General features: G+C 53.6%; 2 protein-coding genes across 2 annotated transcripts in view; one reads left to right on the top strand and one right to left on the bottom strand.

The window, feature by feature from the left end:
• Positions 1-3,468: 3,468 nt before the first annotated feature.
• Positions 3,469-7,132, top strand: SLC7A4 (solute carrier family 7 member 4). Its single transcript, XM_011356080.2, has 5 exons — positions 3,469-3,540; positions 4,093-5,118; positions 5,584-6,224; positions 6,456-6,564; positions 6,665-7,132. The coding sequence occupies exons 2-5, from the start codon at positions 4,137-4,139 to the stop codon at positions 6,832-6,834; spliced, it is 1,902 nt and encodes a 633-aa protein (XP_011354382.1). The 5' UTR covers positions 3,469-3,540; positions 4,093-4,136; the 3' UTR covers positions 6,835-7,132.
• A 1,702-nt stretch (positions 7,133-8,834) lies between these two features.
• Positions 8,835-13,245, bottom strand: part of P2RX6 (purinergic receptor P2X 6) — an 8,576-nt gene continuing 4,165 nt past the window's right edge. Inside the window, 10 exon segments of the mRNA XM_023528289.1 lie at positions 8,835-9,037; positions 9,040-9,090; positions 9,177-9,254; positions 9,423-9,488; positions 9,576-9,669; positions 11,032-11,141; positions 11,230-11,371; positions 11,457-11,537; positions 11,618-11,711; positions 11,851-11,926. Of these exon segments, the coding sequence (XP_023384057.1) occupies positions 8,897-9,037; positions 9,040-9,090; positions 9,177-9,254; positions 9,423-9,488; positions 9,576-9,669; positions 11,032-11,141; positions 11,230-11,371; positions 11,457-11,537; positions 11,618-11,711; positions 11,851-11,926 (933 nt within the window). The 3' untranslated portion in view covers positions 8,835-8,896.

Consider the following 13,245-nt stretch of genomic DNA (forward strand, 5'->3'; position numbering starts at 1 on the left):
TGGAATTTTGATAAACATTGGCACTGAATCTGCAGACCAATTTGGGAAGTACCACCATCTTAGCAATATCGTCTTCCACTGTGTGAACACAGGATATCTTATTTAGGTCACCTTTAATTTCTTTCAGTGAAGTTTAATTTCTTTCAGTGAAGTTTAGTAGTCCTCAGTGTACAAGTCTTGCATTTCTTCTGTTAAATTTATTCTATCTTTTTTCTCAGCTTCATTGAGATATAACCGACAAATTATTCTAAGTATCTTTATAATAAATTTATTCTTTTAGATCCTCTGTAAACAGAATTTGTTTTCTTAATGTCATTTTCCATAGTTCTAGTGTATAGAAATACAACTTTTGTATGTGTTTTTCTTGGCTTTATTGAGGTATAATTGACAAAACTGTAAGATATTGAAAGTATACGTGATTTGATAGATATATACATTTTGAAAGGATTCTTCCCGTCCAGTTAATTAACACCTCATGTATTTATCTTTTTATTTTAAAATTTTTATAAGAACATTTAAGTTCTATACTTTAGCAAATTTCAACTAGACAATACAGTGGTATAGTCAGTGGTATAGCAAATTTCAACTAGACAATACAGTGGTATAGACAATACAGTGGTATAGACAATACAGTGGTATAGACAATACAGTGGTATAGTTATACATTGGATCCTCTGATTGTTATCTACTGATATTGTACCCTGTATCTTTGCTGAACTTGGTGATTCTAATATTTTTTGGTGTGGATTACTTAGTGTTTTCCATATGTAAGTTCATGTCATTTGTGACTAGAGATAGTTTACTTCTTCCTCTCCAATCTGGATTCTTTTTATTTCATTTTCTTGCCTAATTGCCATGGCTAGAACCTCCAGTAAAATGTCGAATACAAGCGGTGAGAATGGACATTCTTATGTTTCTAATAGTAAGGAAAAGCTTCAGTCTTTCACCATTGAGTACATTAGCTGAGGGGTTTTCATTAGAAGGTCTCTATCCAGTTGAGGACATTCCCTTCCATTCTTAGTTTATCGAGTGCTTTTTCTATGTCTTTTAAGATGATTGTGTGGTTTTGGACTTGTGGGGGAGGAAGAAATTTTCTTCTACACTCAAGTTTCTTTTGGCTAGTCTAATAATCAGATAGATGGATTAGCAAGAGAAAATGACCAAATTTAATTATTTACATATGTATGGGAACCATGCATACATGAGAGATTTAAAGACCCCACATACATGAGAGATTCAAAGATAGAAAAGGAAAACGAGCTATACATGACATTCTAAACTAAGAATCACCTTGAGGCTTCAGAGGGGAGGAAGGTCACTGCAGGATGATAAAAAGAGCAGACATTTAATAATTAGAAATTTGCCCTGACCTACAGATAGGATTAAAAAAAAAAGTTATCTCCAATAATCTCTTACTATGGACACAGCCTCTAATTCAAATTCTTGGAGGTAGTTGGGAGGGGAGCAGAAGTTTCTCTTGAGACCTCAGGGTCTTGATTGTCTTTAACTCAAAACAATCCGCATACCACGTAGACACACCTTGAGGTCACTTGTTCCGAACCCCTACAGTCCTTATTCTATTAGTATAGAGTATTACATTGATTGATTTTCTTATTTAAATTAACCTGGCATTCATTCCTGGGATAAATCGCACTTGTTGCTGGATTTGACTTGCTAGTATTTTGTTGACAAAGTCTGCATCTATATCCATAAGGGATCTTGGTCTATAGTATTCTTTTGGTGTAATGTCTTTTTTGGGTTTAGTGTCAGGGTAATCCTGGCTTTGTAGAATGAATTGAGACGTATTCCCTCTCCCCTTCTCCCTCCTCCCACTTCCTTCTTCAGTGGGGTCCCAGCACTTGGCCCAGCCATATCCCTGGAAGTTTACAATTCACTGTGTCATCTACGCTTGGCCTCGAATATCCACTGTAGGTGCCTGCGAAAGGGGGTGTGGTGAAAGCCCTTCTCTAGGTAGATAAAAAGTCAGTGCTCTGAAACACTGCACACCAGCTCTCAGGTGGTCATCAGTAAGGCCTTAGGGCAGCTCCTGTTACAAAATTGCTGAAGCCTCTTGGTTTGAAATACATTTTTCTAGATTTTTGTGGAGGCATTTAAAAACAGGGACCATCTGATCAGTTATGTTTAGGCTACATGGGAGTGAGATAAGGGAGTTGTCATCCCTGTACGAAGTGGGATTTTATCTGAGAAGTTCCTCAAGATAACATCAGGCAAATGTCAGAAGGGACAAAGGGGGCTGGCCAATGCAGAGTGTTCCAAGTGGCACCATCTTGTCTGGGAGTCCACCATCTTATCATATTATCACCAGCTCGTTGAGCCAGACAGGCTGCAGGTGCTCCTAAAATTCCACAAACCACATATAAACCCGAAAACATGTATAAAGTTCTGGGGGAAGAGGGTATCTGTTTTGGTTTTGCTTTGCTTGGATGGATTGTCATCATTTTTCTGTGAGCAAGTTAACACCTTGTCACATCAACTTTTTCACTTTCAAAGAAGTGGGAAGAGCAGAAAGACGAAGACTCCTCAGTCCCAAGAATAAATAAGTCTGAAGGGAGGTCGTAGTGGCCACGGGATGGGACACGGGGACTGCCCATGGCGTGGGGACTGGCATGGAGTAAATGCTCAGGACATGGTACTTCTCACTGATTATCCATGAGTTGGAAGCTACTGTTGGGGTTCCCCCAGGGTCCGCCAGGCCTGACAGGTACTCCTAAACTAGGAGAGGCTGCCATTGGCATCTGAGGGGCCCTAGGGGTCCCCTGAGCGGGAGGGCTGTAGGTTGTCCCCGGGAGCCTGCTTGCCTCCTTTCAGGATGTTGTCTATAGCTGCAAGCTTAAAACAGCCAGCATGAATTCTGTCAAACACTGAACATGAGTTCACAGGACACTCCCAAAAGCCATACACTTCCTTGCCAATCTCATTGTAAGAGAGAGCTCAGGGATTGCCCAGGGCCGCTCTGCCAGACCATCCCCTCATCTTACCAGAAGCTGCATAATGCCAGCATCCCCCACACCCCCACTGTGGGGTGGAGGGGACTAGATGGCATCTGGCTATCTAGTGTTATATATGTTACATATAGTGGAATATATGTGTTGGGGTGAAGGATCAAGGAGAGTGTCTGTGGCAGTGGCAAGTGGGTGGACTCCAGAACTCTCCAAACCTGGACCTTAACCTCACCTGCCTCCCAAATTTACCCAGGTGACCAGGATTGGTTACTTACCTGGTGGTTTAGGCTTCCTCATCTGTGAACAGTGCACAGTGATAGGGCTTTCCTAGATCCGGTGAGCTCTGGTCTTGATTTTATTAGTTATAAATACGGTGAGCTCTCTGGGTGCATGTGTGACAGAGAGGTGGGGCCCAGTGTGGATCTGGCGCCTGGGGGTGGGGGCGGGCCTTGAGCGCGGAAGGCAGTGGCGCGAGGGGCGTGCGCAGCACGCAGAGCGCGGAGGAGCGGCGATAGCAGCTGGGTCGCAGGGAGTCTTGAGAAGACAGACTCAGGCTCGAGAAAAGGCGACGGCTCAGGTACCTGGGGACAGAGGCGTGCGGAACTGGCTCTGGCGGGCGGAGTGTCTGGGCGGGGGCCCTTGGCTCCCCAGCCTGGTGGGGCAGAGAAGGGAGGAATGACCGCCTCTGTCTGAGGCCAGGTGGCTGCCTGGGCTCTACCCAGGGCTCGCAGAGCCGCTCCTGTTCCGGGTCCTGAAACAGCCTGGCCCAGCTCCCAGGAAGCGTCTGTTTCCATCTTGCTCTGGGATCGCAGACTACGTAGTGATTCCCAGCCTGCTCCCAGGGGCTGCACCTTCCTCATGCTCAGGGCCATCCCCAAACAGGCCCAGGGGAGGGACCCAGGTCCAGCTCCACCAGGTTCCCTCCCCTGCCCTGGAGGCAGCCTAGGTGCCTAGGTCTCCATGCTTCCCTGTGACCTCCCCATGCTGCTGGCGAGCCCTGACATCTGTCTCATCCCAGCCCTCCAGCAGGCCAGCGGTGCATGTACTGGAGCCCCAAGATGGGAACAGAGGGAGGAGTGAAGGTTGGTCAAGACCCAGCTGGACAAATTGTCATTCCCCTCTGGCACAGGCAGGTCTCAGCAGCTGGCTTGGTGCTCCTTTCAGCTGCCCACCATGGCCCCGGGGCTGCCCAGCACCACCAGCCTAGCTTGCTTCTGCCAGAAGCTGAACCGGCTGAAGCCACTGGAGGGGTCCTCCATGGAGACATCGCTTCAGCGCTGCCTGTCCACACTGGACCTGACCCTGCTGGGTGTGGGTGGCATGGTGGGCTCGGGCCTATACGTGCTTACAGGCACCGTGGCAAAGCAGATGGCCGGCCCTGCAGTGCTGGTGTCCTTCGGTGTGGCTGCTTTGGCTTCCCTCCTGGCTGCCCTATGCTATGCAGAGTTTGGGGCGCGTGTGCCCCGCACGGGCTCTGCCTACTTGTTCACCTACGTGTCCATGGGCGAACTGTGGGCCTTCCTCATAGGCTGGAATGTGATCCTTGAGTACCTCATTGGTGGTGCCGCTGTGGCCCGTGCTTGGAGCGGCTACCTGGACTCCATGTTCAGCCATCGCATCCGCAACTTTACCGAGGCCCATGTGGGCGTCTGGCACATCCCCTTTCTAGCCCACAACCCAGACTTCCTGGCTGCTGGCATCATCCTTTTGGCCTCTGCCTTGGTCTCCTGTGGAGCTCGCATCTCCTCCTGGCTCAACCATGCCTTCTCTGCCATCAGCCTGGTCATCATCCTCTTCATCATCATCATGGGGTTCATCCTGGCCCACCCACACAACTGGAGCCCTGAGGAGGGTGGCTTTGCACCTTTTGGCTTCTCTGGCATCTTGGCCGGCACTGCCACCTGTTTCTTTGCCTTTGTGGGCTTTGATGTCATTGCTGCCTCCAGCGAGGAGGCCCGGAACCCGAAGCGAGCCGTGCCTATAGCCATTGCCATGTCACTTGGCCTTGTGGCTAGCGCCTACATTCTCGTCTCCACCGTGCTCACCCTCATGGTGCCCTGGCACAGCCTGAATCCTGACTCAGCCCTTGCCGATGCCTTCTACCAGCGGGGCTACAGCTGGGCTGGCTTCATTGTGGCAGCTGGTTCTATTTGCGGTAAGGGGCCCTTCTGGATAAAGTGGGAGGGAACCGGGCAGTGGGGCCCAGCCCTGAGCCTCCCGAGGAACACATCTCCATCCGAGCCTCAGTGTTCCGAGTTGCTTAACGGGCCCGGAAAGGTGCTAATTTTTAGACTCTTCACCCATGCTTGTTGGGATGTGCCAGACGCCCCTATTCATCACCCTTTCTCAGTTGTACTTCAGTTTTGGGCATGTACTTCCAGGTCCTTTCCTGGAAACCCTCTTCAGATTCTCTAATGGGCCTCTAACCTAAACTGGGGTGTCCCATTCCTGGGTGGTGGTAGGGTGATAATTTAGCACCCCACGTACACTCAGGCTCACTCTGAAAATGTAGACAAACTCATGCCAATGTTCCCAAGGGACTGCCTGAGCCCTGGCTCCCAGCAGAGGCCCCTGGGAGGCCTGTCTACCATGCTAACCAGTCCCCTATCCTCTGCCACAGCCATGAACACTGTTCTGCTCCTCAACATCTTCTCCGGGCCACGAATCCTCTATGCCATGGCCACCGATGGGCTCTTCTTTCAGGTGTTTGCCCACGTGCACCCCCGGACACAGGTTCCCATGGTGGGCATCCTGGTGTTTGGGGTCCTCATGGCTTTCATGGCACTGCTGCTGGACCTCGAGGCACTGGTCCAGTTCTTGTCCATTGGCACACTGCTGGCCTACACCTTTGTGGCCACCAGCATAATTGTGCTACGCTTCCAGAAGTCTCCTTCGTCTAGTTCCCCAGGCCTGGCCAGCCCTGGCCCTGTGGCCAAAGAGTACAACTCCTTCCAAGACCACACCCAGCTGGTGGGCACTGAGCAGTCCTTGGCTCCTGAGCCCGGGCAGCTGCGGCCAGCCCTGAGGCCCTACTTGGGCTTCCTGGATAGGTGCAGCTCTGGATCCACTGTGGCTTGGGCACTTGGTGTCATGGTGGCCTCAGCCATCACCCTGGGCTGTGTGCTGGTCTTTGGGGTCTCGGCCCTGCACCTCCCGAACTGGGGCTACATCCTGCTGCTCTTGCTCAGCACTATTGTGTTTGTGCTCAGTCTCCTCGTCCTGGGAGCCCACCAGCAACAGCGCCAGCAGGACATCTTCCAGGTACATTCCCCACCCAACACCTACTCAATATCAGCCCGGCCAGTTTCCTTTGCCTTCGCCCCTTCCTCCTCTACAATGTCAGGATGAACCAGGGCTCACACGGTTGGGGAGGCCGGAATGCCCATCCCCCTCTGTCTGCATGGGGAGTGGGATAGAAAAAGGTTCTGTGGACTCTTGAGAAATCAGACCCTCCTGCAGCCCAGCCCAGCCCAGCTCTGCCCTTGCCCTCAGATCCCCTTGGTGCCCCTGACTCCAGCGCTGAGCATCCTTCTCAACATCTGCCTCATGCTGAAGCTGAACTACTTGACCTGGCTGCGCTTCTCCATCTGGCTGCTGATCGGTAAGTGTGGGCCACACTGGGGGCCCAGATGGGCTGTAAGAAGAGGGCAAGGAGGGCAGAGGGCTGAGACCTGCCCTTCAGGCTTGTGCAACCCCTGCAGGACTCATGGTGTATTTCGGCTATGGCATCTGGCACAGCAAGGAGAACCATCAGGAGCTGCAGCAGCCAGCTACTGCACGCTATGTGGTGTTCCCCAACAGCAGCCTGGAGGAGAGGGTGCAGGCTGTACAGCCCCCCAGCCAGGCACCGAAGCAGGCCACCAGTCCATGAGGACAGCCAGGGGTCTGCTCATCCTCCCCCGCCTCCTCAGGAGGCCGGAGGGGCTTGGAGCCCCCTCTGTCCAGAGCAGCTCATGTTTGTAGGCCTGCCTTTGCTGGGGTTCCTCAGGACCTTAGAGCTTAGTCCGAATTCTGAGCTTTGGGTCTTTGAGAGTGGGCGGTGGCCAGAGGTGATGTGGTGGACTCTGTTCAGAACCTTTCAGTTTATGACCAACTGCAGCTACCTGGGCAGGTGGGGTGGGGCGGGCAGAGAAGAGGCCCACAGCCCCAAAGATCCACAATAATAACAGTTCAGCCAGCCATGTAGCCTGTCACCATGTCCACAGTGTCATTCTTTGTGGCACTGAATCTTTGCCTGCCCCCAAGAACCAGGTGATTGTCCCAAACCCCCAGCAAAGACACCCCGGTTCTGCAAGGGACAGGTGCTAGCCCTGGGATAACTCTGAGTCAGGGACACAGCCAGGCCTGGGTCCCAGAGGCCTGGATCCCAGGGCCCTGCTCCCAGGCAGTGCCCTCTGCCCATTACAGAGGAGCTACATACACCACCTAAAAGCACCAGGCAAGGAGGAGTCCATAACAGGGATGGGGTCAGGTGCCCCCCACGCTTCCCATATGTCCAATCAAGGGTCAACCCAGAGAGCAGAGCCAGGGCCCCAAAGAGGATGCCTTGAAAGGGCAGCAGAATTCTAGGGTCACCTTGGATTCCCAGGGCTCCCAAAGAGCATGGCATGTGCCCACGGCTGCCCAGGGAATATAGAGGCACACCTGCACAGGCACACGCACCTCTCGGGCACGTGCCCACATGGACCACACGGCTGCCCTGGGTGAGCACACCTGAGTGCAGACTGATGCAACAGCTGTTTCTAAGCTCAGGTCCAGCTGTCAGATCTAGCACTCATTTTCTCTCTCTCTATGCTCACGCTCTCAAGGTCTTTGTGGTAGAGTCTCAGATGGCACACCTGTGGTACACACACATATGTATAGGTGCACAAGTGCTTGGGCCTGCTCTAAATGCCTTCCAGCCCACCTTGTGGCTGTGAGGCTGCAGTCCTTCTTGGAGTTCACAGGCCCACTCTGTCCCTCCCCCATTGATGTCCCCAAGACTGTGTTATACCCACTATAGATGTCTCCAATGACCCATTCTTTCCTGTAAAGACCACACAAGAGGCTGCTGGCTTTGGCAGGCTTTACTCCTCAAATTCCTGCAGCTATGTCATCAGCTTTCTCTGGGCCCCAAGGACAATCAGGTACATGTGACCTTGCTCCAATAACCAGGCCTCAGGGCCATGTTCCCTCACCCCGACCCTTCTGAGCTCTCTTCCCCATACACACTGCTCTGGGGATTGAGAAGTGGCAGGGGCCCAAGGCCCTGCTGAGGCTCCATGTGCCAGATAATTCCAGATGCTAGCACAGCCTGAGCCCCATCCCATCCCACCCGAACTGGCCCAGGACACTCCATTAGCAAGCTGCCAGCATGCCCGGGTCACCAGGGACCCATGAGGAAGCTGCCCCTTGCTTCCCTGGAGTGAGCACTCCTAAAGGCCTGGCTCTGCCCTGGGACCAAGAGAGGGTTTGACTCCTGCAGCTCCTGTCCCTCCCCCTGCCTTGACCATGGATCTCCTGTGCCTGGGAAATTTTGGGAAAATTCTCCAGCAAGCAGGAGTCAGCCACAGCCAGTGGATGGGTCAGTACTGACAGCGGGCCACTGCTGCTCGGAGCACTGGGGACAGAATCTGGGAGAGAATTCTCCAGACACAGACACAGCAGGCGTTCCACTGGACCGGTCCCCTGCTACGTGGTGCCCAGGGCTCTCCTTTTGTCCATGGTTTCTGTTACATTGCAGATGTCCATACAAAATTAGCTTCTGTCACTCCCCAGGCAGCTCCCTGCCACGGCTGGAGTCAGGGGAAGGACAGTCCGCCTGGGAGGTGAAGGTAGAATTCTTCCTTGACCCCCACCCTGATTCTTCTTGGGCATCATCCATGAGGTCTCCAAGGCAGGGCCCCCACCTTTCCCAGCCCCCAACCCCTAACCATCATGGAATGATTACGGTCTCAAGAATGAGCAGGTGAGTGGAGAATAGAACCTGGGCAGGGCCACACTGGCATTGGTGTCTGGCTGCCAGTAGCAGCAGTGGCTATGGAGGCAGGTGCTGGGCCCCCTCTAAGGTACCTGGGCAGCCAGGTGGCGGGGGCGTGGAGGCTGGCTCTGTCTGCTCAGGGTTGGCAGGCACCTTTGGGGCCTTTGCCTGCAGAAGAAAACAGCAGGTCACGGCTCTGGCCAACATCCTCCGAGTGTAGCAGCACCCAGTGGTGGGTTAGGCCCACAGCTCACCTCTTCATACTTGGTTGTCCAGTAGAAATGGGCTTTTCCATCCACATACAATAGCAGCAGGTCACAGAAGAAGGTGATCTGGGAGAGGCAGGGCAGGCCCATGTCCTGGCCCCAGCCTGCCTTCCCACCGCCTCCCCAGCCCTTACTCTGAGACTCAAGAGCAGGCAAAGGGGCCTCAGTGTACATTTGAGCGGGCCTGGCATGCACTCACCGAAGCCAGAGGGAGCCCACGTTGGTCAGACTCACCATGCCCAGCCAAGCAGCTCCAGTGCCCAGAGTGATGGTCGTGGGGATGAGCCCAAACTTCCCAGCCTGAGAGATACCTGAGCTGAGCTTCTCAGGCTATGGTGGTCGTCTGCCCCTACCCCCGCCTTGCCCATCACACCTAGCCCCTCCTACCTGCCCAGTGACAAGGATGTCGAAGCGGATCCCGTAGAGCTTGAAGAGGCTTCGGGCCTCCACACCGGAGGCCTCCCACCAGTGATTGGCTGTCCTGGGGGCAAGAGAGAGTCTGGTGGTCTGCTCTGCCCACTCCCAGGTTGGGCTGGCCCTCCCAAGCCTCTATCTTGTTTATCCATCAGCCTCCAGCCCAAGTCCTGTGTCTCAGTTCTGTACCGCTGCTGAGGACACCAGGGAAAAGCAAATTGGGATCTGCCTTTTAGAAGCTCCCTGCCTGCTGAGGGGACAGGGACAGAAAGATCCCTTAATAGACAGAGGCAGTAGGGATGGGAGGGATGGAGGCAGGCCCAGGGTTGTGAGGGTCCAGAGGTGAGAACTCCTCAGGAAACGAGGAAGGCTTCCTGCAGGGGACACTTTCAGGCTGGTTTCCAGGGGTCAAGGAGGAGTTCAAGGCAGAGAACGTAGGACCAGTGAGAGAACAGAGATGAGGGGAGTGGGGTGTGGGCAGGGAGCCAGCCCCATGTAGTTGCAAAGGGCTGGGGAGGTTAGCAAAGCCAGGCCAGGCAGCATTGTTAGGGGTGTCATCTCCAGGCCAGGAGGCTGTGTGTGCATATGCATGTGACGGGTGCAAAGGTAACCTGAAGTGGCAGAAGGATTCCAGGTGGGGAAGAGGGGCAGGTCTGCTTAGGAGATTCAAAGACATGACAATAAATGCCATGCAAGATCCTAGAGTGGATCCTGGATTGGAAAATAAAAAGATTTAGGATCAATAATGGCACAGTTGGGGAAATTTAAATACTAGATTTATTCCGCCACTGTTAAATTTCTTGAGTGTGACCGTAGGACAGTGGTCCCATGGGGAAGGTCCTTATTCCTGGGACAGTGTTGAGAGGGGTAAGTGTCTGGATGTCTGCTACTTACTTTCAAAAGGTTGCATTTGAAATCTATCTAAATATATCTGGCTCACTCTAGAGAGGGAGAGAGAGAGCAAATGTGACAAAATGGTAAAAACAAAAAACCTAGTGAATCCAGATGAAGAGTATTTAGGTGTTCATAATACTAATCTTTGAACTTTTCTATGGATTTAAAAAAAAATAAAAATAAAACTTAAAGGGAAAAGTAAAAAAGAAAGCCCTCTGTGCTGAGGAGGGAAGATACTAGAGGCGGGGTGGGGTGAAGAAGGGGCCGGGGGTCAGGGGTCGCAGCTATAGTGTTGGGTGTGGGGACAGATGGGGTGAAGAAGGATGGGCTCAGGGGGAGGCTGGACAGAGACTGTGCTGGGGGACCTGGAGCTGAGGATACTGCATCCTGCCCCTGGGACCCCCCTCGTACACACAGTAGAGTATCCAGAGACCTGGGCTGGGGTGGGGTCCGTCCTGGCCTCCACAGGAGAACAGGTAGAGGGGGACTTGGCTGAGGAGTGGCAGGTGGGCACTGGGGGCTATGGAAGTGGTACCTGAAGTTGTAGCTCCGCTCCTGCAGCTGGAAGGAGTAGTGGGGCCGGCAGTCAGAGCCTCCAGCATCCAGGTTGCAATCCCAGAGGACACGGATGCCTACAGCACCACCCTGCACACGGCATATCACCGCTCCACTGACACAATGGCTCAGGACCCTCTCCCTGTGTCCTCCCAGAACCTGACCCCCACAGACCCACCAGCAATGCCAGGTCCTCAAAGGCCCCTCCAGCAGCAGCCACAAGGTCCCCAATGCGGAATACTGGGCAGAAGGGACTGGAGAATGCATCATAGCGGCAGTGCTTGAAATAGGTGTTGTCCCAGGTCTCCAAGGCATTGGACCTGAAAGGGGACAGGTGAGGGGGGCTGTCAGGCTAGCCAGGGAACAAGGAGGATCTGGTGCCTGCCACGACCCACCCATGCTTACTTGGAGAAGTTAAATTTGCTGAAGGTGACAGTATTTTTGATGAACAGTGTGAAGTTCTCAGCCTGGACCAGCAGAGGCTTCCTGTGGGTGGGGTGGGCAGGAGGTGAGGGGCAGGCTCTGCTGGTCTTGGGGCCCTGCCCTGCGGGTAGAGGGAAACTTACACAGGCACAGTGCTGCTCTCCACGGGGCACCAGCCCCGGATCTCACAGGTCCTGTGCGTCCCGTTGAACACCACGCACTGGCCTGTTTTTATGCCTTGAAAACATAAGACAAACTCTAGGCCTGGAGTCGGGGATGGGTGAACAGGGGCTATGGGCAGAAAGGAGACATGCAGAGACACCTCCAGGACTGTACTCAGAAGCCACCCAGGCTAGATGACAAGGCCCACTGTTACCATGGCTGTGTGTCCCCGTCTCCCCTTCAGGACAGTCCTCATGGGTCCAGCAGTTAGCCAGTGGGATGGAGGGATGCTGAGGGAGGTGAGAGAGTAGAATTGTCAGGGGCCCAGGGGGTAACCCAGCCCTGCAGTCCACAGGGATATGCCCCTCCCTGCCTTAACCTCCCAGGATTCTCTGAGTTTGGGAGCACAAGGAAAAGCTGAAAGGTGAAAATAAAAGGAGGTGGTCAGAGCAGGCGGGGTGGGCAGCCCCTGACCAGATGGGGTGCAGGTGCTATATTCTAAGACAAGGTGAGACTCCTTTCCTCCTGATTGTTCTGTCCCTGGTGGGGACAGAAGTGATTCATCAGAGCCCAGCTTCTCTGGTCCCAATTCAGATCATACAACAGGGAAGGTGGAGATGCCCTGGGAAGGGTAAGTCCATGCCAGGGTGAAGGCGCTGACCGTGGCAGACAAAGGACAGGACCTTGGTCCAAGGGGCCTGGGTAGGGAAGTAGGACCCCACAGACTAGATCCTTTCCCGCCTGTTCTTCAGTCAAACAGGGACATTAATGCATGCACATGGTCACAGAATTCTGGTGATCAGCCAGGTAGTCCGCTTTCTTGGGGTCCCAGACTCCAGATAGAAAGGCACCCTTGAAGGTCAAGTGTTCACACAGACACAGTTCTGCCTGCACAGAGGATGGACACCACTATCCAGGGCGCCCAGCTCAGGGGCGCAGGAGAAACACAGTGCCAGGAAAAGCTGGGGGACTCTGAGAAGCCAAATGAGATGGTGGAACTTTGTGGGGGGTGGGACTGTGATACAAGGGCAGAGGATAGTGTGGGGCCACCTGTTCTCTCTCCTCTCCACCCTGGCTGGGCCACCGTCTCCTCCAACTGGACTGCGTGGTGACCACCACGAGGCCATGCCTCTGCCCTGATCTGCCTCCACCCGGCAACCTGAGTGGTCCATCCAACGCACAGAAGATGGAGTGCCCCTCCCCTGAGCCCCTCAGAGGCCCCTGCTGCTCCTGTGATAGAATTCAGCTCCTTAGTGGGGTTCACAGGGGCCCTGAGATCTCAAGTCATCGCCTTCGCATCTCAATCCAAATCTAGGCTCCAGCCCCACTAAGCAGCAGGTGCCCTTGGAAGTGTTTCATCTCACACAGCTCAGGGCCTTCGCCCATACAGCCCCCTCTGCCTGGACATCCTTGAGATCCCGCCTGAGCCTCCAGTCCTGCAGGAAACCCTTCCTGAGGCCCCAAGCTGACAGAAGTGCCTCCCTGGGTCTCCCATCTGTAGCCTCTGCCCCCATTCGCAGGACCTGCCGCCTTGGCTGGGCTGTCTGTGCAGGAGTTTCTTGAGGTATGGGGAACAGAGTTTTGTAAGATCAGCACAGGGCTTGGCCCA

The sequence above is a fragment of the Pteropus vampyrus genome, unplaced genomic scaffold, assembly GCF_000151845.1.
Source record: "Pteropus vampyrus isolate Shadow unplaced genomic scaffold, Pvam_2.0 Scaffold23, whole genome shotgun sequence".
Taxonomy (NCBI): domain Eukaryota; kingdom Metazoa; phylum Chordata; class Mammalia; order Chiroptera; family Pteropodidae; genus Pteropus; species Pteropus vampyrus.